Source organism: Labrus mixtus, chromosome 16 (genome assembly GCF_963584025.1).
Source record: "Labrus mixtus chromosome 16, fLabMix1.1, whole genome shotgun sequence".
In the NCBI taxonomy this organism is placed as follows: domain Eukaryota; kingdom Metazoa; phylum Chordata; class Actinopteri; order Labriformes; family Labridae; genus Labrus; species Labrus mixtus.
Window position 1 is genome coordinate 25,704,828 of NC_083627.1, and position 27,322 is coordinate 25,732,149.

The 27,322-nt window shown below is 39.7% G+C and overlaps 1 protein-coding gene across 2 annotated transcripts; it reads left to right on the forward strand.

Moving 5' to 3' along the window:
* Nucleotide 1: 1 nt before the first annotated feature.
* Nucleotides 2-16,677, forward strand: pdcd6ip (programmed cell death 6 interacting protein). 2 transcript variants are annotated; one of them, XM_061059872.1, is made up of 18 exons: nt 2-315; nt 3,947-4,001; nt 4,093-4,162; nt 5,054-5,181; nt 5,529-5,682; nt 6,608-6,708; nt 8,633-8,764; nt 8,959-9,181; nt 10,099-10,222; nt 10,752-10,929; nt 11,929-12,040; nt 12,204-12,373; nt 12,791-13,039; nt 13,713-13,847; nt 14,033-14,127; nt 14,553-14,670; nt 14,802-15,004; nt 15,567-16,677. In XM_061059872.1, the coding sequence occupies exons 1-18, from the start codon at nt 110-112 to the stop codon at nt 15,778-15,780; spliced, it is 2,667 nt and encodes an 888-aa protein (XP_060915855.1). In that variant the 5' UTR covers nt 2-109; the 3' UTR covers nt 15,781-16,677. The 2 variants fall into 2 exon arrangements, with proteins under 2 accessions (XP_060915855.1, XP_060915856.1); XM_061059873.1 differs by having other exon boundaries at nt 3-315; nt 8,648-8,764.
* Nucleotides 16,678-27,322: the final 10,645 nt, after the last annotated feature.

Genomic DNA, 27,322 nt, shown 5'->3' on the forward strand with positions numbered 1-27,322 from the left:
TGACGTTCCCCGTCAGAATCCAGGAAGTGAGTCGCTGGCTGTTGTTTGTGTTTGTTGGTCGCCAACCGTCTCTGTTTTCTGACTCAAAATATAGCTTTTACGGGCCGAAATGGCAACGTTTATTTCAGTCCCGTTAAAAAAGTCATCCGAGGTGGATCTGGTGAAACCTCTGTCGAAATTTGTGTCAGCCACATACTCTGCGGGCGAGGAGCAAGGGGAGTATATCCGCGCCGTGGAGGAGCTGAACAAGCTCCGCAGGAACGCGCTGGGGAGGCCGCTGGACAAACACGACAGCTCCCTGGAGATCCTTCTTAGGTATGAAGTGCTGCTTTTCATAACATACCTGCTCTAGATACTATATTACTTCCACTGACAAACTTCTTACCTGTCGCGGTTCGTTAGTTATGTCGTTGCCGCACCCAGATGAATTAGCTTTTGGTTGCTAACATGGAAGCTAAAGTTGGTCAAGCTAAAATGCTAGGAGGGGTTTTCTTTGCATAATAAATGACTCATATGTTACCATGCCTTTTTGAGTGGCTGACAAACACTTGACTTGCCTCTTTGTTTGGGTGAACTGTCTGATATTTTTAAAATGAGATTATCCATGTTGGCCCTGCTTTGTTGTTAGTTTGGTTGATCTTATTGGAGTATGACTAAACCTTTATCTTAAACATTATTGTTACTATTAATTGTAATAAAAGACAGAAACCTCACTTAAAACAAAAATATAAATATATATCAAGCACATGTTATTATATATTTAATAACTATATTCCAGTAAAAGTAAAATATTAAACATTGACTAAATTAGAGAGACGTTTTCTAATAATTATTATAATGACTAACATTGTATGTGACGCTGTACACACGGAGGGCACACAAAAATAGAAAAGAAACATCAAAACAACAAAAAAACAAGTGGACAATAAAGATAAACTTTATTGATCACCCATGGGGGAAATTTTTTCATTACAACAGCTCAAGGAAACAGGAATATAATTATTAAAAATAACAAGAAGTTAAAAATCAAACATATGTACATCAGTTAAATAAAGGCAGAAAAAAATACAATAATATAATAATACCAGGTATGTACACTTACACTTGTGGAAAGACTTATTATTAAAAACACACACAGTGTGTAGCATTATTGATATGAGGTGGTGATGCTGTTAAAGAGTCCAATATAATAACATGCAACTTTACTTTCAAATAATCAGCTTAGAAATACTTGGGAAAAGTCAAAAATCATGATTAAAAAACTGTGAATCCATGCAGAATCAGAGAGGAAGTCCAAACACAGCCAGCTCCTCTGTCAGGTGCCTCTCAAGTTCAGGCCTTCAGCCCTGTGGTGGCCACATGATCAGACATCCAGGGTGGCTTGGAAAGGGAATTAGAGCTTAACATATTAGCATAAAAAGATGAACATGATAAGAATAACAACTGTTAATGTTTGAAAATCTAAAACATGCGCTACAAAGAAGGCCTGAGACAATTATCCTTATAAATGTAATGTTTTGAATAGATGCTCTGACTGTATAAAACACACAATAAGTGATGCAACTCAAGGTGTCACATGCTCACAGTTTTGCATTGAGGAACTGTGACAGAAAATAGGATTAATATTTGTGAAACAAAGTTCCTCTGTGTCCTATGCTCCAATTACCCTGCCCGAATCTGTCTTGCTCCTACTTATTATGTAGACATATAATCTTTAAACTACTGAGGCCCAATGGACCTTGCCAGAGGTCGTAAACAGTTGCAAAAATCCTTATCCTTGATTTTTAAATACGAAACCTTACCTTTGTTGTTACTTAAAAAAAACATGCTCCTTACCTATAGGTGCAGACTTTGCCCTCACTCTTTTCAGTCTTTGTTCTCTGTGACTCACAAGTTATTTAATGGCCAGGGTTTTCCCTGAATACGTTTGAAGCTAAATATTTACTAACAGAGTGAGGGTCTTCCTTTTTCTTCAACTTGATTTTATCTGAGTTGCTTGATCAGTATTTTCCCCAGCATGATGTGCTAATACAATCTTTAAACACTCTGGCCCAGATCTACAAAATAAAAATGCACTGCTTTTGTGGGTGCCTAACCTGTGCAAATGAAACAAGTTGGTGTGGATCAACAAAGGTCGTGTAAACTGCACACAAACTTAACTGCAAAGCCAACAGCCTCCTGGGTGTGTCTGTCTCATGTATGTAAATTAAGAGAATATTCAAAAATACAGTGCACAATTACCCCTTCCTTTGCAGATGAGCCTTGTTGCAAATATCATGTCATCAACAAAGACCAGCGCTAATTGCCACAGCCAGTTAAAGTGGTGCTAATTAACGCTTCTGAGACCCGTGTTTTAAATCGGCACAATTTCTCCTTCTCTCTTTTGTCTCTCTCTCCGCTTACTCAAATAAAAGCAAAACCACTGCACATTGCACTCAGCTGTAAGTGTAGCGCAGAGATTTCACATGCAAACTTTATAGTGATCAGTAAAACAATTTTGCCTCTATATTACTTTAAAATAAACTATCTCTTTTATAAAGTCTGTAAATACCACTTTGACAGCACTATTATTAAAATAATCAGGCCTTAAAACCGTCTGGGGCTGTCAGCGACTTGAAACTCAACCACAACACACAAGGTTTGAAGCCTTTATGCGTAAGGATGCAAAAAGTTTCCCCTCCCCTCCTAGATCTTTTATGAGGGCAAACGGATCCATCAGCTTAGAGTGCAGACAACCTTTCTTTACGCTTAGTTTGAAAACAGCAACCCGGAGCAGGACAACATTGTGAGTGCCAGAATATAGTTAGTGCAAATCTTTTTGACGATGGGCTGCTAAAAGCGGGCGCAATCCATTCTTAGTCTTTACCTTAAAATGAACCTAAAACTGGTTATTAATTTGGAGAATGAAGGACAAAATGTCAGATCCATTGTCCTATCAGCTGAGCTGGGTTATTAAAGCACCTAACTAACAAACTGTTGTATAGGTTCATCCCTAGTTTGTGTCAAACACTTTGAAGGTAATATTTTAGATGGGAGAAAGTGATGGCTTAGTTTTAAGGATTACTCTTTCTTATGATGCCTTTATTGTATAGATGTATAGACATTTTTAAATCATTTGTTTGTAAGATGCAGGATCTGTGGGTTGGTAGACACTCTTTTTTTAAATAGCATCAAGTTGGGAGTTAGCATGTCTGTGCAGAATGGGCTGTGAGCACTGACAGCTAGCTTTGTCTCTCCCTGGCACTGTGCACATGTCGTCTGTTGGCCCTGGTAGCCAGGGTGATGGGCTTTATCCCTTACAAGTGCCCACAGACTCGTGTCACCATGGCAACCATTGTTTGTCTAGGGAGTTTATGTTTCTCTTTGGTTAACCAGATGGAGGCAAACCTCTTCTCAGTTTTCCTCTTTGCACATGTATGTCCTCGTGTATCTGAATGGGAAACATAAAGATGACCTTTGTATGTTGATATTTTTGTAAAAGAGTCTTTATTTCTGAGGTCACACTCACACTCTGGAACTGGTAAAACAGGGTGGTTGAACTGGTAAAAGGGGATTCTCTAACTGGCTGTTCACATGTTGTCATTCCTAATAATAGATGGTTCACTTCACACGCAGACAGATAATAAAAATACTACTACTCGTACTCATTAGAAAAAGACCGGAGGAGCTCCCACTGAATGTGTGTACTGTGAGTGTGTATGTGTGACCTGCAGTGTATTTTCACACCATATATTTTTTGACGTATTGTCATAATGCTTCTTCAGACCACAGATCTGCAATTATGTCAAAATAATCACTACCTGTTTCTTGATTATTATTTTTTTCAAATGAACTTTACATTTGAAAAGGTGACATATGATTTGTAATAACAATCAGAACAGTTTTTTCTGCGTTGAAACGTATAAAAACAAATGGTTTTAATCATACTTTTTCCTTATCCGTCCAGGTACTACGACCAGCTGTGTGCTGTGGAGCCCAAGTTTCCCTTCTCTGAAAACCAGGTACCTGATAGGACAGCCCACACCATTGTGATTTCAGACTTAGTTCCAAAAGAGTACTACTTGAACTGAAAGTGTCTCTCTGTTCCCACAGCTCTGCTTAACCTTCACATGGAAAGATGCCTTTGATAAAGGATCTCTGTTTGGTGGCTCAGTCAAGCTCGGTAAGTCCAACCTTGGATCAATTGATTTTTGTCTGTGAAAGGAGAAATATATGTTAACAGATACATTTTGCTACAGAAGGAGGAACTTATACTTAGGTGTATTTAAGGAAATACAAGGCTTTGCCTGTTGGGTAAATATTTGTCATACTATCTGTTAATCCATCCCTCTCTCTTTGCGTGTGACTGTCTTGCTCCGTCACTCTCTCACACACACAAGGAGAAGCACACACATACACAAAATAGATCCCTTTTATATTCCAGAAACAGGTTTGACAAGGTGTCAAGTTAAAAAAGAGTTGCCACTCACTGTGTGTTTAAGAGGCATGACACAGCTAAGAGTAAGTGTAGGACAGAGAAGTGCTTATAGGACATTCACAATTACAGTTCAGGAAGTTCAAATAAATAAGATTGATGACAGATAAAATAATCTTTGGATACTTTGTTGAGTTCACATTCACAGTCGTTCATGCTTGAATATTTTCTCCTCTCTGGATGAGAGAGGAGAAAATAATACAATTCTGCAACAATTCTACAATTCACTTAGCAGACGCTTTTATCCAAAGCGACGTACATCAGAGAGTAAGTACAACACAAGTAATGATCTAGAAAAAAGGGAACAATGTCAGTAAGAGCAAACGATCGGCTTTGAGTCCGATTGGACACACAGGTGCTGACAGGAAGTGACCAGAGGCAAAGCAACATTGAGGGCAGTTCTTGAGAGCTCTAATCAGTATAGAAACCATCTTTATTAGAGATAATAAGCCAATAGAAAGTGTTGGTTTGATAAAATGCCAAGCCTCCAGAAAATTATCCACATTTATAGTCAAAGGAAATATCCTCAAGACCAATCAATTCTGACTCTGATTTTCCTTTTTTCTTTGTGTATCACAGCTTTGGCCAGTTTGGGCTATGAGAAGACATGTGTGTTGTTCAACGCAGCAGCGCTGGCCAGTCAGATCGCCTCAGAGCAGAACCTGGACAATGACGAAGGACTGAAGTCTGCAGCCAAATACTATCAGGTAGGGTTGTCACAATTTCAGAATTTGAAACTTTGAAACAATACTAGTCAAGATCTAACCATGTGATACCTTTTGTGATACCACAGTACCGATAATAGAAACTGTAGGCACTGTATTTTTTCAAAGGTTATGTTTGGGCTTTTGATGCATTTGCTTTGGAGACAGGGCTGTGTATAGTCAGATATCGAGGAGTAAGAGAGAGAGAGTGGGGAATGATCAACTTAACTGCAAAAAAACTCAAATTTACACTGCTAGAAATGTTATCTAAAAGTGTTCAAACGTGAAGTTTTCAAGTCCTGACAGAAATTTCTCATCAGTTTTCTTTTTCTATCTGTCTCCCTCTTCAGCTGGCGAGCGGGGCGTTCGGCCACATCAAGGACACAGTGCTGTCAGCGCTGAACAGGGAGCCCACCATGGACATCTCCCCCGAGACTGTGGGCACCCTGAGCCTCATCATGCTGGCCCAGGCTCAGGAGGTGTTCTTTCTCAAAGCCACCTCAGGTACCAAAAGATTGACCCCTAAACAGTCCAAACATACACACATTATCTACCCGTGGAAATATTGGAGAGCACGGTTACCTTTTTTTATCATTCTTAAAAGAAGAGAAACAAGATCTTATTTATGTGATTAATAAATATACAGACTTAATTTACTGCTTATAGACATTGTTATCACAAATAAGAAAGTCACTGTAATGATAAAAGAGACAGAACAGTTTCACAAAATAACATTTTCAAAAGGGTGAGTGATGGCCCCCTCATGGGCTGTAAAGGTACTCCGGGTGGACCGAGACAATCAAAGTTTTTATTTTCCATTTTATTTTTGTCATTCTGGTGATTTACAAATTGTTGTTTGAGTGAATGTATGATTTATTTCCACTGCATTACTCCAGAAACAATCCTGTGATAACTTGGCAAAAGTTCTGAGATTGAATGTTTTGATGGGTCCAGCTATATTTGAGATTTTAAATTAGGCTCCTGCATCCTTAAATTTGTCTTGACTTAATAATGAGCGTATTTTTTGAGACACTCCTGCAATTTTTTTCACCCTAAGATTAATTTGTTGCAAATATGCAGTTGGCAGTTTTGAGCCCATGTGCACACAGCCTCCGTCCCAGTTCTGTCTAGAGTTACTTAAGAGTTTACATGTAAGAGGTTACATCATTAATAAATAGCTCCAATGTAAAATACATAAAAAAAAAAAAAAAGAAGACCTACATTTTTTTGCTGATAGTGTGAGTTTTTTTCTTCTAAGTTAGTTTTTTGTACTTTGAAGGTTCATGTAAGAGTAAAAAGTAGTGGATTAGTGTTCTGCATAGGAGAAAAATGTGTTTGATCATTTAGTTTGTTGTTTTCAAGAACAGAACTTATATTTGTTGTGTTTCATTTAAAATGTCTGCTTAAAAGTGTTTGGTTCTCCCTACAGATAAAATGAAAGATGCAGTGATCGCAAAGCTGGCCAATCAGGCTGCAGATTTCTACGGCGACGCCTTCAAGCAGTGCCAGTACAAAGACAACCTTCCCAAGGTATGTGATGGACACACACACGCCACACTGTACAGACTAAACATACAAACACACTATCGCAGTCTGCCATGTGTTCAGTGTGTTATATACAGAGTCTGGATTCTGGATGGTGCTGCGTGTGTATTGTCTGTCTGATTGTGCGTATTGATCTGTATTTATGTGTGGAACTCTGGAAAAATCAGACTGTCAGGGTGGTATTAAGGTGTTGGGACTTTTCAAATTGCTACCTGTCTCTGTTCTCATTGGTCCATTTCCATCCTGTTTCACTCTGATTGGTGAATCATTTCTAAGCAGCATTTGAACTTGTTTTCATTCTGATCGGTTTTCTCACCACCTAATGATTAATGTCCAAAGTACTTACTTAGTAACACTGTATCTGAAACACACACACACACACACACACACACACACACACACACACACACACGCTCAACTTCACTCCTGCACACTCGCTACCTCGATTTCATGCGTCAGACTAAATATTTTTAATTCAATCAATTTAAAAAAAATAGAATTTTTAACTTGTGCAGGCTATTGCTAAGTATAAAATCAGCTTAGTTATAAGTGTCCAATAACTGCCAGTTAAAGTGTAAGATGAGATGTGTAGTATACGTCTGATGTACGGTACATACAAACTGTAAGGATTTTAAATTACCTGTCAGACAAAAAGACACAGTACACTCTACGATAACCTCAGACCTGATACCAAATGAACGCTGGTAAAGGTTGTTTTATTTGTTTCTCGTTCACTTTAAACCTCTTACACATTCACATTCATTCAAGATACACATTCATCCCCCAATATAAATATTAGTCAATCAATTAGTGAATTTGGTGATTGGTCCATTCATTTTTACAGCGTTTTGACAGTTTGATTAGTTTTAGATACTTTGATTCTCTTGAGCCATTACTCCAACCAAATGCAAAACATTTCCTCGTTGAAGCTTCTGCCATGTTGATGCTTTCTTTTCTTTTTTTCATTTCTTCAGTCAAATGTTTTGAATTCTAGACTTTTGGTTTTAAATGAACAGACTAAATGATAAATATATTTAGAAGAATTAACAGTAGCAGTCCTTGTTTATGAATAAACTTCATAAACTATCTATTCATCATCCAGACAGACAGACAGAAGCACACAGCAAATAGGAAACAAAAATCAGGGGGGAAAAAACAGCTTAAAGCTACACACTGGATAGGTGTCGTTTTTTAAAAAAAGCAGTAATTTGATCGATTTAAAAAACATAACCTTTTTTCTCCCAGTTCAAAAAGTCTTTTCCACTTTAAAAAAAAAAGAGTTTTCATGTAATTCTTCTCCTCACCCTCAACACTGATCCGTTCTGGTGTTATGATGCATTTTGGGAACAAAGTTTGATATTTTCTTACTTTTATTTGGACAGCGTTGCGGATGTTTCCTAGCAAACAATTAACATATGTTTTTCTACAACCCATTTAAGGAAATCACGAGTAGTTACTAATATTTCTAATGTAAAAATAATTGATTTGGTTTTATGGATCGACATGAATGTGAGAAATGATAAACAAAAAACCCCACACAGACACACACACACACACACACACATACACGGTTTATGGCTATGGGACGTTAGATGAAGGTGTTGCAGCTTTTGCGGAAAGGTGAAACACTCATAGCCTGTTCTGTTTTCTCTCCTGTTGTCTTCCTCTCTTTCTGCATCCCTCGTGATGATGGTGGTGTTGGTGGTGGCGTTGGCATTGGTTGTATGTGCGCTTGTGTTTTTGCACTCCTCTGACTGTTTGTGCTTGGCTGTGATTGGCTCATTTGTGATTTGTGACCTTGCTGCTGTGCGTCTGCCATTTTTGTGGTTTGCCTTGTCATTGTGTGTGTGTGTACATATCTGTTTGCGTGTGCGTGCGTGTTGCTCTGTGGTTGCCTCTCCCTGGTCAGTATTTTTATTTTCAGGAAGTGCTGCCGGTTCTGGCGGCCAAGCACTGCATCATGCAAGCCAACGCCGAGCTGCACCAGAGCATCCTGGCAAAGCAGAAGAAACGCTTTGGAGAGGAGATTGCTCGTCTGCAGGTACACATCTTTCACTCGACTTTGAGGTGTGGTACCACTCTGTTGGACGCCCTTACATTCAGCGGTCACACCTTGAAGTAGTTTGACTTCTAGACCGTTTTCAGATAAGATAAATTCCTATGTCTTATGTGGATGGAAAATCAATGCCAAATGTTTTCTTCATCTTCTCGCCTTCGGCCTGTTTTTCCCTCCAGCACGCAGCAGAGCTGGTGAAGACAGTGGCGTCCCGCTACGACGAATACGTGAGCGTTAAGGACCTGAGTGACAAGATCAACCGAGCCCTAGCCGCTGCCAAAAAAGACAACGACTTTATATATCACGACCGGGTGCCTGAGATCAAGGATCTGGAACAAATCGGCAAGGCAGCGTTGGTCAAAGCTACGGCCATCACGCCTCCTCTCAGTCAGAAATTCACAGGTAAGAAAAACAAGACTGTAATTGTGAAGGTGCAACACAGGTAGAGAGGCATTAAACATTAAGCATCGACACTTGAATATGACCAACAAAGAACATAAATCTGGATTGAAAAGCAGAGTCATTAAATCAATGTTATGTTTTATCCTGTGAGATTAAAAACAATTTAAGGATTAGTTATGCATTTGAGAAAAATAGATTAATTTACTTGTTTTTTGGCAACCTTATGGTGAGAATTTGGGATGGTATTCCTTATGAACATACAGTTGTCAAGCAAAGCTTATTTGTTTATTTCTATTAAGTTTTTGTACTGACTAAACCTTCAACAAGTGAACTAGTGAGCATACTCGCTGCTTAAAGGCAGATTTTGTTATCTTAAGAGGGAAAGCTTGGCTAGACAATTCCCTCAGTTAACTAAGCTTAGCTTAGCTACAATAGCTGAATATTTAATAGAAAGTTATGAGATTTGAGTATTAGAAAGAAAATGAAATGTCAAAGCACTTTCATAATTTGTTATCTCTGTGATTATTTATTGTAATACAGTTTCAGTCTCATTTAACCTTATTTTATTTTTTTTGTTAGTTTCACATACTGCAGGGCTGTGAAATAACTTCAGATTTGGAAACAAAAATGGCCAAAAAGTTGAATATTTATAACTTCTTAATAAGTATGTAGTTTAAAAAAAAAAATGGGTTTACCATCTTTTTTTAAACTTCTGTTTGACCTCCTACATGCCATTCCTTTGGACAGCTGTGGCGAAAACGTCTTAATAAATGTGCATCCTTGTGTTTAAATTGCCAACCTTATATGTTAAAGTACGACCCCATAATGTGAAAAAACATGACCTCAGACTCAACTTAGGTACAGTGTCTAATTGGATGTTTTTTTTAAGCAGCTGTTTATGTTTTTTCTCTCCACAGACTTGTTCGAGAAGATGGTCCCCATGGCCGTGCAGCAGTCCATGAGCATTTACAACCAGAGGAAGGCTGAGACTGTGAACAGACTGGTGGGAACGATGAGGGAGGCGACTAATCTCTGCAATGGGTACGCTGTTCTGTCTCTATATGAACCCGCGTTACGTACTCTACTTGTTCTCTTCAGCATGCAGCTGAATTGCCTTTCCATGAAAATGTGCTTGTGAATCATTGCGTGGCTGGTTTATTAAAATTAATAAAATAAAAGTGTACCAAGTACCATTCAAACATTGATAAGGGTACTTGTGGTTTCTAGTGTAGTGCCTGTAACTCGTAGCACACTTATTCAGGATGATATCAGGTGCTTAGCAGTTGGAGTGTATCACCTTTTAGTGAAGGGTGAAACTTACTTTAAACCTGTACATTTGTTTTATATTTTTTTGTTAGTACCTGCCTTAGGACTACAGATGAAATTTAGCTTTTGTGCTAATTCTGGCATATTTACATGGATGCTATTTGCTGATATGTTGATTAATGTGCACTGTTCTAATTAAATACATATAATTTTTTGGCTTGATTTTATATTCTAATCATGAATTTGGAAATAAGATGTAATAAGTTGTAGAATATAAAATCTGCTTTGTAATTCTGTGCGTCAGGGTGTTGGCATCCCTGAACCTGCCAGCGGCTCTGGAGGATCTTTCAGGTGACTCTATCCCACAATCCATTGCTGAGAAGGCGCGATCCATTGTGCAGCAGGGAGGCCTTCAGAGCATTGAGCAGTTAATCAAAGACCTGCCTGAGCTTCTGACCCGCAACAGAGAGATCCTGGACGAGGTCAGACACAGTCATATACACTAAATGAAACAATGTTACTGCACTCTGTAGATCAGTAAACATAATGTAACCTCTCATCTACTAACCCTAACTCTGAATGTATTTAAAAAGTAAGGGTTGTATTTCTTTTAGCAGCCGGTTTGTCATATGGCTTTAGCTTCTTGACAAAGAAGCATATATATATATGAATCTGATGCTGTGCATCAGCTGACTTGGACGTCCTGATTGTTGGGCTCTACCACTGCTACCAGAAGAACACAAAAATACTAAAAGCCCATAACCGTCCCTCATGGCAGAAATCCCAAATCAGGATCTTCACTGAAGATCTAATCCACTGATCTTTAAGCCAAGGACTGTCCGTCCACCAGCTTCAGCCAGTAGGCTATTTTTAAACATCTCGCTCACAAGCAAATAAACAGACGGCAATTCAAACATCAAACACAAAACTGCTTCCAAATTTGTTGGCAGAGTTGTAAAGTCCGGACCAAAAAGTAGTCTGTTGATTTGTGTGAAGCCAAAGTGACTTAACTGAACATAAAAATGTATAAAACTTGGAGTACACTTCTGCTGGCCAGAAAAGCAAAATGATTAGGTACCGTTTCTTTCTATTTCATTATTTTTCAGATTCCCTCTTTTTTACTTTATGTTAGTAGTGCTAAACATACAGTAAGTACATCAGTAGATTTAAAGGAAATTGAGCGGGAAAAAAACATCATGATCGACGATATGAGAATTTGTCACTGTAAACTGAAAGAGAATGAAAAACATTTTGAAGACATTTCTATGAGCTCTCTGAGTTATTTTCATTTCTTTGCTAATTTCCAAAGTTTAATTAAAAAAAACTTTTAATTGATTACTAACCAATTGTTTTACTATTATTCTTCTAAGTTTAACTGAAATTAGCCCAGTATTAATCTTCTGAATTCTTCAATTGTTATAGATTAGACTTCCTCTTTACCTTAATGACAAAGTTTTTAATGTTTGCTTCTTGGTGTTCAGTCTCTGAAGATGCTGGACGATGAGGAGACAACAGACAACGAACTGAGAACCAAGTTCAACCAGCGCTGGAATAGAACCCCCTCTGGAGACCTGTACAAGCCCCTTCGTGCAGGTAAACACACGCACACGCACACACGCACACATACACACACACACACACACACACACACACTGTACTGAAAACATGTTCTCTTTTTCTTCATGTCATCCACTGTTGACCATGCTCCTTCTCTATCTCATCCTCTATCCTTGCCTCCCTTCCTTTTCTCCCCCAGAGGGAGCTAACTTCCGTAGCGTCTTGGACAAGGCCGTACAGGCCGACCAGGTGGTGAAGGACCGCTACAACACCCACTGTGACATGATCACCCTGCTGTGTAAACCAGAGAATGAGCTCAACGCTGCCATTCCCTCTGCCAACCCGACCAAGACCCTACAGGGCAGCGAGGTCTGTTGCTCTCCTCAAACCTTTAAAACATATATCTTAATGTTCAGGTAATGTAGAACTTAATTCAAGTACTATGAGCTTAGTTTTTCCAAAGTTATTTAGATCAGAAATTCAGATGAAGTGTGCAATATAACCACAGGCAGAAACCCCTAGTGCACATTGTGTGCTTTATGGCCCTGTATCTCCTCCCCACAGTGGCTCCATTTTTCATTTAGTTTGCTGACTGTGCATCATGTGTGACTGGGGAACTTAAATAACAAAACAAGTAGAACTCTTCACAGCTGCAGTATGTTACTGTCAGCAAAAGAGCTAAAGGGTCAGGGATTAATGGCAGGAAAATAACTGAATGTGTTAAAGATGTATTTAGATTAAAAATAAAACTACAACTTTAATGTCAGCAACTTTACTTGCTTACAGGTCGTGAACGTCCTGCGGTCTCAGCTCGCCCAGCTGGATGAGATAAAGAAGGAGAGGGAGACCATGGAGGGGGAGATCAAGGCTGTGACTTTTGACATGTCCACCAGCTTCCTGACGGCGCTCGCTCAGGACGGAGCCATCAATGAAGAGCAGCTGTCTCTCCCCCAGCTCGACCAGCTGTATGGCACCTACAACCAGAGAGTGCAGGCCAGCCTCCGCTCACAGGAGGAGCTGCTGGGACAAGTTCAGGTATACAAAAACACACACTGGGAGATAGGGCTGCAACTTTCAGTTATTTTTGTTAACTATTCTAGCTACCATTGCAACGATCAGTGGAGCAATATGTTAAAAATACACGTTTGCATTATAAATTAGCAAAGCAATACACATAAAACATTGACATATATCTTCAAATATACAAAATAATTGATTCCCCTACATAAAACCTTTTTAATTTCTTAATTTGCATTCAAAATGATCTGTCAACACAAAACCCCTCTGTAAGACCCTTGATGCATTCTGGGTAACAATAAAAACATTTCCATAAAGCCAAAAGAAATTATGAAACAATAACAATTTAAATCACTTAGATTGATGAACACCTTTTAAAACAAAGCATAGAAAAGTCATAATAATCATTATCATCATGATAAAAGAGGTTGTTTAGGCAGCAAGGTGATCTGAAGAAGACGTTTAAGATACATGTTATATTGTTTTGTATTGTATATTTTGGTCATACAAAAAGGAAGTTTCCTTACTGGAATCAGTTAATTAATAAAATCAACAAAAACACATGTGAGAACATCACACAGTACTTACTGAATAGCAGACAGGCATTCTTTGTGAATGAATAATTCACCGTTGACAGGGCAGATATACACAGAGGTTAAACTTGTCAACCTGTGATCACATGTGATTCCAGACGTCCCACCAGGAGTTCAGCAGCCTGAAGCAGTCCAACACAGAGGCCAACCAGAGGGAGGAGGTCCTGAAGAAGCTGGCCTCAGCCCATGACAGCTACGTTGAGATCAGCAGCAATCTGCGCGAAGGCACCAAGGTACTCACTCAGCACAAACACACCTGCACACACCTGCCTCAGCAAGTAGGAACAGCACTGCTTTAATGCACATTCTATAGGAAACGTCCTACGTCTATTTATGTTGTCGTTTTTTCTTTGTGCTTCAAGGTGGTTTGCAGGGCAGGTAATTTATTTTTGTCCTCTTTTTCTTCCTCCCTCCTCAGTTTTACAACGACCTGACAGAAATCCTGCTGAAGTTCCAGAACAAATGCAGCGACATCGTTTTTGCGCGCAAGACAGAACGGGATGAACTACTTAAGTGTGTATAATTCATGATTTTGTCTTTTTGTATTGGTTAGTATGACAGTGATCAGGATGAGACAGATTTTTTTTTAGTAAATTTGTTTTCGAGTGAGTTGTCGGATTACAGATATTTAACACTCTAGGCCAGCAAACCCCTGACTGAAGAGTGTAGCAGCTCAATTAAACAAAAACAGGAGACTGAGCAAACCTTTAATCAAACCACTCTAATGAACACTAACCAAAATGAGTAAGGTATATAAGTAAAGTATTCCACATGTATTTTGAATTTCATAAATCGAAGAATTATATGTTGAAGTGGGCCACAGCTACTGAATTACTAATAAACACCTTACCTGGAACAATTTGTAAAACAACAGATATGAAACCGTTAAAGTAGAAATATAAAACTTTGTTTAATAATAGGATTTATTTTTGTTTCAGGGAGCTGCAGCAGAGCATTGCAAGAGAGCCCAGCGCTCCATCCTTTAACGTTCCCGCCTATCAGAGCAACCCAGCTGCCCCCGCCACCGGCCCGACCCCTGCACCCAGGACCGTCTTTGTAAGCGACCACACACACACACACACACACACACACACACACACACCACTAAAGATATAATACCACAGAAGAAAAGTTGAGGCTGATAATGATGTATTAATCTCTCCACCCTCTGTCTCACTTCACTCCAGCAACCTCAAGCCCCGATGCAACCCCAGGCCAAGCCCAACCCGCCAGCCAGACCTCCTCCACCCAGCGTCACTCCTCAGGCAGGCTCGAGCTACACTCCCAACAACGCACCGCCCACCGTTCCTGTTTCAGGCAACCCACCACCTGTTGCCCCACCAACCCAGGCACAGGGACCACCTTACCCCAACTACCAGGGCTACCCAGGGTGAGTCTCTATATTTTCCTAGCACTAATGATCATCACCATGTGACGAAGAGAGGTTAGGCAACTTGCTCATGTCTTTCTGGTAAATACAGTATGTATCTGGAGGCAGCAGCCCGTAAGCTTAGCATTTCAGACAAGTGTTAATGTCTTGCTGAAAATATGACACTAAATTTTGATTGCATTTTCCAAAAATTATCTCATCTGGACCTGTAAAGCATTTTTGCGTTAAGTGTTTTCTCACTGTGAAGCATTTCAACAGCAGGGTGTAGTATTGGTAGCATCCCTTAGTGAGTAATGTACTCTTCCTTATCTATTGTATCTTGTTTACATGAGAAGATTAGAAACCCTTCATGTAATGTTTTTCCTTAAGTGCGTGATGCAAGGTGGTTCATTTTTGTCAAACTCCTGTAGTCTGAGCACAGCCTAAGCTTACCTGCAGCTTGCTCCAGCACAGAGCAGTATGAATCCTCTTCTCTCACTCTTCTATGTAAAACTATATGATGAAGTATACCTGTAATGCTCACATTGTGGTTGTTGTTTTCTCTCTTGTGCTATCCATGCAGGTGCTACCAGATGCCGATGGGCTACAATCCCTATGCTGCCTATGGCCAGTACATGCCCAACATGCCTAACATGCCTAACATGCCCAACATGCCCTACATGCCCTACCAGGCCAATCCAGGACAGGGCGGGTACCCAGGAGCCCCTCCTGCAGGAAGCTACCCTGGTTACCCCCAGCAGCCCCCACAGCAGCAGCCCTACTACCCTCAGCAATAACTATTCTCTCCATCCCCTCATACCTATTCTCTCCAGTTAACACCAAATAAAAAATACCCCCAGCAATAACACTTGATTTCCTCTTGCTCCCTCCTTTCTTATCTTTTGGTTTTAGTCTCAATCACAGCAGCTTGAGAAACCCCGAGTGCAGGGCGTTGTCAGAGCTGCTTTGCACTTCTCTCTGATACATTATATTCCTTTTCCACCTTTTATTTCTCCTTTTCTTCTTTTTCTACCCTGGATCATGTTTTCTGTGCTCTGGCGGCACTTTCCCCTAACTATCTCAACTCTCATCGATGCACTAACCCCCCTTTTAATTTCCCTGTAGTAATTTTCAGAGTTTTTTTTTAATGGTTTAATTTTAAAAACCTAGCTGGTTTCAATTGATAACTGACTCTTTGTCTGTGCTGCACTGCTGTACAACACTCATGGAAGCGCACAGAATCCTAGGATGTTTACTGGTTCATGTGTCAGGTTGGCGGATAGGTGGTCGTTTCTAGTCAAGTGCAGAGCCTCATCCTCACTACCCACACCCACTCTGCTTCTATATCAACTATATTCCTATTTTTGTAATGAATACTGCTGCCTCGCTGATGTATAAACCTCTAAAACGAATGGCCTGTAGGTTTTCTAATGTAGATGAAGACTGTTGAGAGTTCATCTCTCTTTCTATCGCTCTTTTTCTCTCATCCAGGGAATGTTGGTATATTTCTGTGATACAATCAGAGGCTGTAAAAGTGGGAGAAATGGTTCTATTATATAAATATATGTATAAATAAGACTGTATGTGGTTAACTGAGACACTCTGTGTGCTGCACTCTCATGCTCTTTGTCTTTATTTTTATTCCTCAGCTCTAATGTGATTAAAAAATAACTACTGCCAAGCAGAATCGGTCTGTCTTTAAATGTTGGCCCTCTTGATTTTGTCTCTGTGTGTTTTTCACTTTTTATCAAACTGTGGAGATTTGTCCAGCATCCAGAAGAGGGCAGTCCTGCAGCTCTCAGAGGGAGCGACCACCGAGCAGCAGATCACTTGCCATTGTTGCTCTTTTCAACCAATCGGGGACTGAGTTGTCCCATCCGACTAAACGGACGCCTTTTGACCTACCGAAGCATTGAGGGCACATCCCATTTAGATGACATGCAAATTACGTTCCAGTGGGGTCGTGATCTCGTCCAATCATATTTCCCTGCAGGTGATTTCTCCGCAGACAGATTTCATCCGCAGATATTTATTCAGTGTCAGGAGACGCTAATGATTTCACATTTCTCCTCCCTCTGTGTGTGTTCGTTTGTGTGTGGTGGAGAGGCAGATGGCAGCGCAGTGTGATGTCTGGAAGGATGCATGGAGATGTTGGCAGAGAGCTGCTGGTCCCCTGCCTGCATCCATCGCTCCACCTCTCTCCATTTTGCCTTCTTCTCTCTCTGTCTAATCTGTCTTCTAGAGATCCTATCAGCTTTGAAAAACCCACCATATTACACTTCACTTTCCCCCAGCACTCTCTTTTCCTTTGTTTTCCTTCCTATCACAATCTTTTCATCAAAATTTCCTTTGCTCCTAACCCTTTTTTTTTTTTTTGTAAAGCCACCTGTCTTATATCCTCGGCTGCTCTTTCTCTTCCATTTTTTTCCCTCTCCCCTGGCTCGTCTGTTTTTACTCACAATTCATCTGTCCTTGCCATCCAAGCCGCAAAATAGTTGGCAGCAACTTGTCTTTGCTGGTCAGTATCTCTTGGTTCATAAGCATCTCATCACATATGTCTCCTGTGTGTAAGTAAAACTCACAAGAAAGGATGCACTCATTTAATCAGATCTAACAGCTCACATCTTCTAAAAGTGACACAAGTACACACTGCCATGTTTCTTTCACTCACTCCCTCTCCATCTATCTGTACAGCATGGCGTTGCTGCCAAAGCCAATTGTAGCTCTGGATGTGTTTATCAAAGGTGTCTGTGCGTCTGAGGCGCTTAATTTCAACAAGACGTTCTCCATCGGAGGAGTGTCATATTTTAATTGGTCTGAAACTGAATAAAGGCAGGGAACAGAGAGCACTGCAGTGACAGGTATTAATTACCTTCTGCCTAATGGCTCCCAAACTCAGTGCTCAGCCATATTGCTGCTTGCACTATTTTTACTCCCCCACTCTTTTCTCTCATCGCTTTTCCATCCTCCTCACCATGTGTTTACCCACAATAGGGCTGAAACAAGGGATTCTTTTGGCTGTGATCTTGATACAGTTTTAAAAATATTTGGTTAGGGGAAACATATTGTCTTTTATAATGATTTCCAACCCGGGAAACGATTGTACACTAGGGCTATACCTCTGATTTTGCCAGGGGGTACATGTGAAAGATGTGAAGTAGTTCAACTAATACCATACAATAAAAATAATTGCTAACAGATCAAACCCAGCAACAGTAATGGAAGAAGAGGTGTAATAGTTAATCATGCTAAATTTTGGAAAAAAGTTTGGAATGGTAATCCTTAAGTGAGCTAATGCATTGCAGCTAGATGACAGAAATAGATCAAAGGTATCAATGATTAACCCTTCCAAAAGACAACGTTTGGATAAGTCAGCTAAAAGTAAAGGATGAAATGGAAAAAAAAAGTTTTAGTGTTACGGTTAAAATAGGAGAGAAAAGTATTGAATAAATATGCTTAGATATTGAAAAAGTAACAGATACCAGATTTCTCAGGATCAATAACGCTGTACTCTATAAATTCCTTTGGTGTGTTTTTCAAATAAGAAGGGAACCGTACATTTTTTTGTTAGTCATACATGATTCATTATAATTATTACTATTTGATTATTTTCCTGTAATGTATGTTAAGTTTAAAAATGCTCTACAGTTTAATGTTACACAACATTTGTGACACAACATTTAACCCCAACCAGTTGATACTCAGGGCTCTTTGGTTATGGTATTGGATCAGCAACTAGAATTGAATGCTGTACTTGCATCCAATAATGCATTTTAGTGTGAATCAGAGGCCAATACCAACACGGGTATCAGTATCAGCACAACTATACTGTATTTAAGAACACTGAACTGTATCCACTTGTTTTCGCTGATACTATTAGATATCCTTAGAATAACCTGAATGTACAAATTAGGAACAAGGCGGCATGCTGTCATGTTGGTAGTTGACTTCACCTGACAGAACTGTACGTCGCTTTGAATAAAAGTGTCTGTTAAATGAATCGTAGAATTTTGAACTGATCAAGGTTCAGTATATAGAAGGTTTGGGGCGCTTTTCTGTAATACACCTTTTAGTCATGTTTTTACTTTGATAGCATTAATGAAGAGGTATAAATCTTTGGTGCAGCAAAGTTTGCAGATACTCTGGCTGTCATTCTGCTTTTCTTCCTTTCATGAAATTCACTGTATTGTAGAAATGTGAGAATCTTTCAAAAAAGTAGGGATGACATAGTGCTGAATCTCATTTGTGGTGTTAATTTGATCAGACTTAACAGCTTACAAGTTGCCAGTATCAGTGCATGTGTGTTGGCTGATAAATTTGCCTCAATGATACAGCTCCCGAGCCGTGCAATGTGCGTTTTTTTTTTTCTTGCTTCTTTTTTCCCATAGAAGCAAGATGCCTGAAATAGCTCTGATTGACAGGTATAGAGACTCAGTTACTATAACAACTACCTCCTGGCTCTCATGAGCACTTATCTCTCTCTCCCTCTCTCTCTCTCTCTCTCTCTCTCTCTCTCCACCCCCCATCACCTCTCTTCTTTTTATTTTTATTTTACCAGCTCTCTTTTTTACCCCTCTCACCCCCTCACTATGTGCATGTGTGGGTGCGGAGGGAAGAGATTATGAAAAAAGAACTCGATTGCAATATTCCTTCACGGGGAGATTTGTGTTGCGAAAGAGAGCGGCCTGGCACCAGCTATTGGATCTAACCTGTGTGGGTGAGGGTAGGCGAGAGTGGGAAGATGAAACATGCTTATACAACATGGGCAAATAAGCCTTTTATATTCTTTTTGTGTTTCCCTTTCGGTGCTTGTTCCTCTGTCAGGTTGTGCTGCTCAGCTTGTATAATCAAGTCAGTCCAATGCACAGTGTTCCTAGTTTGTGTGTGTGTGTGTGTGTGTGTGTGTGTGTGTGTGTGTGTGTGTGTGTGGGGGGGGGGGGGTCTTTGCATGCATGCACAAACTTGTGTCAGCAAGTGGCACAGTGAGGCCACCCGATATGATGAGTGAATTTCAAGCACGATAGAATATAGTGGGACTGACACCAGAGAGTGCAGAGCGAGTGTGTGTGTGTGTTTTGTGGGAAGAAGACAAACGTCACCAGTGCCACCTGCTTTAGTGGGACAAAGGCCAGGCAAACACACACTTGCATATGCAGACAGCCAAGCAGAGGTCAAAGCAATCTCTTAACATAGCATTAATGATATGATTTACTTAACCTTCTTACGCTCATGCCACCATCCCCTCCCCATACTCCCCCTGTCCCTGCCTCTCCTTTCATCTCCCCGTCTCTGAGTCATCACACAGGGTGAGAGGTCTGAGGAAAACAAGCTGCCAGAGTTGGACATGCCATAACAATGCAGCACCTGTCAGATTGTGTGTGTGTGGTGTGTGTGTTTGTGTACCTGTGTGAGTACCTACATGTGCATGCAGCTGTCTCAAAGCGTCTGTCATTAGGAGAACATTTCCAAGTCTTACTGTAAATACAGAGTGTGTGTGTGTGGGTTGTGGTTTTCTCCACAAGTTGCTCTGCCACTTCTTCATTGATTGGTTATCGCGCTTTATGGCAGGAAATAAGATGACAGGTCTCAACACCTGTGTGACCTCAGCCGAAGAGAGCTCCTCTTAATGATCTGAGCTCGGCTGCCCAGGTCTGGTGCTGCTACTGGTTCAGACCTGATCAATTGCACACCCATCAGCCTTTCTCACCAGAGACAGATGTTGCTTCTGTGTGTGTTTGAGTTTTGCTAAAAAAAACAAGAACACCTCAAGTCGTAACTTTTGCTTATTTTCACAAATTTATGAAAAATAATGTCTTGGAACAAATCATGCCTGAAATTGATCATCTTGTTTTTTTAAACAATATTTTCCTTTCAATTCTCTAAATAAGCATCATACACTTCACAAATTAACAACGGAAAGACCAACAAAAACAAAAAAGAGAAAAAAAAAACCCAACACATTCAATTCACACATTGACCAAAAAAAGTACCTTTATGTAAATTTGTGCTTGGTGGTAATTTGAAAGAAAATGTCTGCACTTTTCACACATCAAAAAGGCGATAGTTCCAATTTAATTAGGATACAACAAAGAGGGGGGAGGCACAGCCCATAATAAGACATTTAAAACACGATGGAATCTGGTATCCAAGTGCAGGGTATCCATAGAGACTGTTGCTATGGCAGGGAAAAATCTCACCTCATTAGGCACAAATATAAATAGCCTTGCGACTCAGCTTATGGTCATGATGCCCACGGCTGAGAGAACAGGCTCAGAGGCGTCCGGGTCAATGATACAGGATGAGAGTCAGGACACTGAGAAAGAGGGAGTGATGTAGGGAGGAAATGATTGAGGGAATTACAAGGAAGGAAGCAGGGTGAAGATTGAGCTCAGGAAGAATGGGAGAAAGAGGAGGAGGAGTAAAAGAAAGAGAAAGCAGAAGACAGATGAGGCGGCAAAATGGAGCCCGAAATAAAGTTTAGCAGTGAAAAAAACCTCTTAAATGTCAACCTGTTTATTATGATACTTGAACTACAGCCCATTAAGAAGATCTGAAAAAAAAATCCTTTGATAAAATGCACATTTTAGTCATAAGTGATGAAACTGAATTTACATTCAAAATGATTCTCAATGACAGAACGGTATGATCCAGGAAAGATTGAAATAGCCATAATGAGATGTGTGAATGACTTTTCTGTCTCCATGAAGTGACTTTTTGTAGAACCGGCTTTTTTTTCTCCTCTTTTTTTTTCACAGCGTCATGCATAATGAGCGAGGAGGATGGTGGAGGAGAAGATGGCTGAATGGCTGGATGGCTGGAGTTGTGGGTGGAAAGATAGAAGATAGGAGTTGTGGGTGCTGTGAGCGGGGCTGACAGTCTGCATGGAGAGGAGACGTGTGAGAGCAAAGAGAAACCTCAAGTCATCCACCGCTGATTGCATCAACAGGTCTGAGCCCCTTCAGGTACACTGCAGTGCACCACAGTATTACTACAGTATTGACTCATCCCCATTGTTTACAATTCAGAGGTCCTGTGTGGACTTTATGTGTCTTTTTGACTCCTCGCTTCCTCTCTTTTATTTCTTTTTCTCTTTCTACACCTGTGATCATGTGGGTTTCTTTGACATGCATTCATCAACCCTCAGTGACAAAATCGAGTACATCCTCATAACCTGTGAGATGTACTGGTCTCTGCTGAGCCATGATGGAATGAAAAACATGGCAGATAAACGATAAATAAATATTATTTATCGCATTATAATACACAGATTTTAATCAAAATCTGATTTTGAGTTTTTCAACATGAACAACAAAAACATGGATGAACAGATCTCAAAGGGAAACAAATGGCAGACAATGTAAAATACACATTAGAGTATAAAAAAACAAGCCACATAACTTAAATGAGGCTACCTTGACACATACTGACGTACAAAGTTGACGTTCCCTATTGGAAACAAAGCAAATGAATTCCCACAGCAGCCGATTCCCAGGATACATAATCATTAAAATTATGGTCCAATGTCTTTCCAAGATTTAAAATATTCATACAATTAGCCTGCCACTTTTTTTTTCTACTTCCAGCTGCACACTTCTACGTACAGGCAAGGTGAGCACATGAGGCCATTCACAGATCTTCACACCAAACATTAAAGCATTATGACATAGTGAAAAAGAAACACAATACTACAAAGCATTTAGAAAAATAATGAAAGCGAGTCATTCAAAGCTGAGAGAAGATCAAATGAAAATAGCAGAAACAGAAGTTAAAACATAGTAAGTTATAAAATATAAAAGTAAAAGTTCAGTCAGAGTAAAAACAGTTAACCCTTGAATTCGAATATGTCAACATACCCAGTGGTTACTTACAGGAGCTTTATTAAATGAATAAAATAAGATTTGAGAAATGATGGACTAGACATTTGACTGGGAGTGGATTTTGGAGCACACATACTCAACATCAGGTAATTATGATTTAATACTAATACAGGACGAAACAGGTTCTGCAGATATAATCTGTCAACTACAAGATGCTGTCAGCTGAGGCTTGTTTTGTGTTGTACCCATGTTTTTATAATTTGAATACCACCTTTCGAGTGTGACATTGAAAATCTAATTAAAAGTTGGTTGTTAAAGCAAAAAAAAATAAAACTCTTGGTGACAGCTGAAAGTCTGGTAAGTGACACAACAGCTAAAGAGTCTGTGTGGACTCTTGGTTCCTGTTCAAACACGGAGTCTTATTATTCCAAACCTCAGAAACTTTTTGTGTACAGAAAGTAGGATAATTATAACACAATACTGAAACATGACAATAACGTCCTTATCTCCCCTCCCCTCACTAATTACATTCAAACTGATGAAATATAAAAGCCATTTGATATAACATTATATAAAGTCTTATGAGAAAATGTGCATAGTGAATGTCATGCAGTGTAGCCTTTGCATATTCCAGGCAAACTGGCGGGTCAATTAAGAGAGAAAAAAACTGAGAGACTCCCACCTCTCGATGCAAATAAACCTTAAAAGCTTGTGGGTGCTTTCTGTTCTTCAAAGCTAAATGGTTTCCTCTCGCCTTTGTTGTGAACAGTGTGTTTTCAACCGGGGAACAAAGGTGTCTGCAGCTGAAAAGATGAAAACTACGACAACTGATGAAGATGGTATAGAGTTCAGACGCACGTTTGTGTGGGCTGTCTAATTGAGGAGATTGTTTGATTCCTCTCCCTCTGCATTTCTCTCTCCCTCTCTCTGAAGACCTGTCAAACTCGGCAATCAGCTGAAAACAACGTGTTTAGAAAAAGGATTGAAGGAGCAGTGAAGGGAAAAAAAGAATCGAGATGGAAAAAGACGGCATTTAGGAAGAAAAGGGAAGGAGTTTACGCCCACCGCCTAAAGAGATGAGAAGACAAGAAGAGGAGGAGGGGAAGTATGTGTGGAGGAAGCAATGTGTTGCGTGCCAGAGCTCATCAGCCTGTCAAACATCCGTTATAGACCACAAACCCACACAGCCGTCATTCTGCCGAGGTCTATCACTGCACAGGTGCACCTCCTTCACCTTCACACTCACTCTTATACACTCCCATACAGTATATAAACATGTCTGTGCGTGTAGGTAGCCACGTTTACGCACATAAAGTTTGTCCACAGAGCATCTTGGGTGACCTGCTGTGACTCAATCTCATTGATCAGAAAATAAAAACCAGTCCGGTGGATCCTTCCTTGACCTCTCTCCTTACCGTTTTAGCACAATCTGAGTGCGCACTCTCAGCCCAGCCCACGTTTGAACCCGTATTATTCCCCATAGTTTTGTTCTTCTGACTGCTGACACACTGCCTCTCGATCCATCATCCTCTCTCTCCTCTCCTTTGGGGGTTGCATCAGGGGGGTTGAGTTTTGCCTCAGGTGCCCCCTAGGTAGAGGTGTAGTTTGGATCGTAGGATGTCAAATGAGGTTAATGATCTTTATTTCTATTGTGGGTGGGAGATGAAGCAGCAAGACATACTTCTCATTAGTGAAGTTAGTCCTCATGAAATGAGTGAATTGTTCCACTGAAACCCTCTCTCCTATATCCTGGACTCTACCCTGTATTTAACTCCCTCTCCAGTCCTCACTCCGACTTCATTAACAGCTCCACATACACTTGCAAGCGAATTCATCGTTTATGATGCAAAACAGCAGTGACATCTGCCTGCATCCTACCAATGAGAGCTGTGATCTCTGTGTTACTAATGTAAACCCTGTTGTGATGCAGAATAGTGACTCTGGGAAGATCTTATACTATTTTAAGATTCAAAATGATGTTCTGCGTGTTTTTTACATGTTATATTCAAACCATATAGAATCCATTTTAATTTGTGTAACATGAGAAACATGTGGAAGAGTTCATTAGTTCATACTTATTTAAGCCACTCCCATGGTAGCCGTAAAAAAAACTAATAATACAAAAATATGCTGCATTGTCTCTAAATGGCTGTTTTTGTCAAATATGTCTTAGACAAGCATTTTAAAGCTACCGTGAGGAACTTTCTGTTTGCGTCAGTTCTGGCATCCCCTGTAACAAAGCAGTCCATCGATATCTTTGCTTTTTTAGTCCTGTACAAAGATCTTATCGTGTTTCTTTTAATAGTGATGCATATCACTCTCGCAGCATCCTGCCATGAAAATGTAAAAAAAGCACACACAAAAAACGGCTTCAGACATTAATTATACTAATATATAAATAATCACTCTTCTCTCTGATGGCCTTGTTTGCTTTTGTAACTCATGTAGAGGCATCAGTAAAAATCTCAGTCTGTTTTATAACCAGCCAAAAACTCAGTGTAATGTCAATTACACAATTCTTAATATAGTATTCTGACATCTGCTTCAATGATGCTGCACTATAGAAAATCAAACTTTCTTTCATACATAAATACAGAAAAGTTTAGTATCCAAGGGATGTTACTGTGTTGTGTACAAAATAAAACAATCTATAAAATGAAGAGTAGGTTTAAAAGCATGTTGTCTATGACATTTATTTAAATATGATTAATTACATGTACATGTAATCATATATGAATGAGTCTATTAATGTGACAAACAGAATAAACAATAAGCCTTTCCAGTGTAAAAGAAAAACAACACAAGAAAAAATAATTGAATGAGCATAATTCGCAGAAGAATTTGTTTACATTTGTGTTATAAATGTAACTTTGTCAAAATAGACAATATCTTTCCTACGAGCTCTTTTTAAATAAAAATGTGGCTCTCCATTTATGCTATAACTCGGACTGCATGTGTCATTTGAATTAGAAAGCCTTACACTCAGCAGGATTACCTCATTTGAATAGAGAAGCTGGAAGTCTGTTGCAAAACATCATGAAGGCCATTTTTCTTTTGCCGAGCCATAGTTCACATGAAAACAAAATCATAAAAATTATGTATTCTTAATTAGAATTAATGAAGCCTAAAAAAAGAGGCTGCGCTGCGGTGTCTCGCTCTCGTGGAGAAGCAAAGGAGGAGGTCTATTTGTCTGTTTCTTGTCTATGGCTGTCTAGTCACCCGGCCACATGCTCCATCATAGTTTAAATATTCATAGCCTGCCCTCTGAATATTCATGAGGCCTCCATTAATATTTATGAGCTTCACTTGTTGAGGTGTCACTCGATCTCTTGTACACACATGCACACTCAGACTTTTACACAGTCTGATGATCAAAGGAGAAAGCTATGTTGACACGGCGCAGATTCAGAAGCAATGGTGTAAGATACTCTGGCGTTGTGATGTCATGGTAAATAAAAACTATGACCTTCAGATAGTATTCAAACTACAACCATAACCCCTCTTACAGAGTACTGAACAAAAATGAAGGGGACATTTGCCATGTTTGCTTCCCGAGTGTCAGTGGAGTAGAGGCAAGCCAAGCTCCAAGGTCATGAGTTTTGATGTTTCAATAATGACAGAGGCCATGTAAGTTTGTTATCATGCCTTCAAATGGAAGAAGCTATTCCCTCATTATGACTTAAAAAGTCTCCATACGCCATATATTGAGTGTTTTAGTGTTTAATTAGGTGCTTAACATAATTGACTTTCTGTCCTAACTACAAGTCAACTTATTCCATGTAAAGGTATCGTAACACCTTATAAAAGGTGAATTGATTTAACACCTGCTTTATTTATTTACAACAAAATCTAACATGTAGCATGCTACAGTGTTAGTCTATCTAAGATAAGCTAAGCAACTGCTGAATAGCTTCCTTTTCACCATCCATAGTGAGTGACATCTTCTTTCTTTTTTACTTTTAGCAAGACAAATGAGCATATTGCGTTTTCACAAAATGTTGAACCATTAAAATTATGATATGTAACATTGGTAGAAACTTAATCCCAAATTTCTTTCTGGGCTTTTAAATGGCAAACCATGGGAAATAAAAAGTTTTGTTTTAGTCATTCAGAAAGTCACAGTGGAAGAACAGACACATCCTTTGTCTTTATAGCAAAGTCAAACTGACACCTTAGTTGTATGTCTTTGCAGATGAACATCTGCTGTTTATGGATTTGATTTACAGTAAACTTGTATGGTCTTATGTTAAATGTCTACCAGAAGAGATTGAGTTTACCCTCCACTGCCTCCATGTTTGGAGGGCCTCTCTAATCCCACTTCCAGTAAGATCTTTAAACAGACATATCTTCACCTCACCAAAGCTCTGGAACTGATGTAACAGTATGACACACACAAACACACAGTCAGCTGTGCGCTTTCTAATAAGGTGGGTTTATATAACGAGCCACAACTGTGCCGGTATTTCTGTGCACGCGCGACGGGAAACGAGCGCCATTTAGTCTGTGTGCATCAAGCACTCAC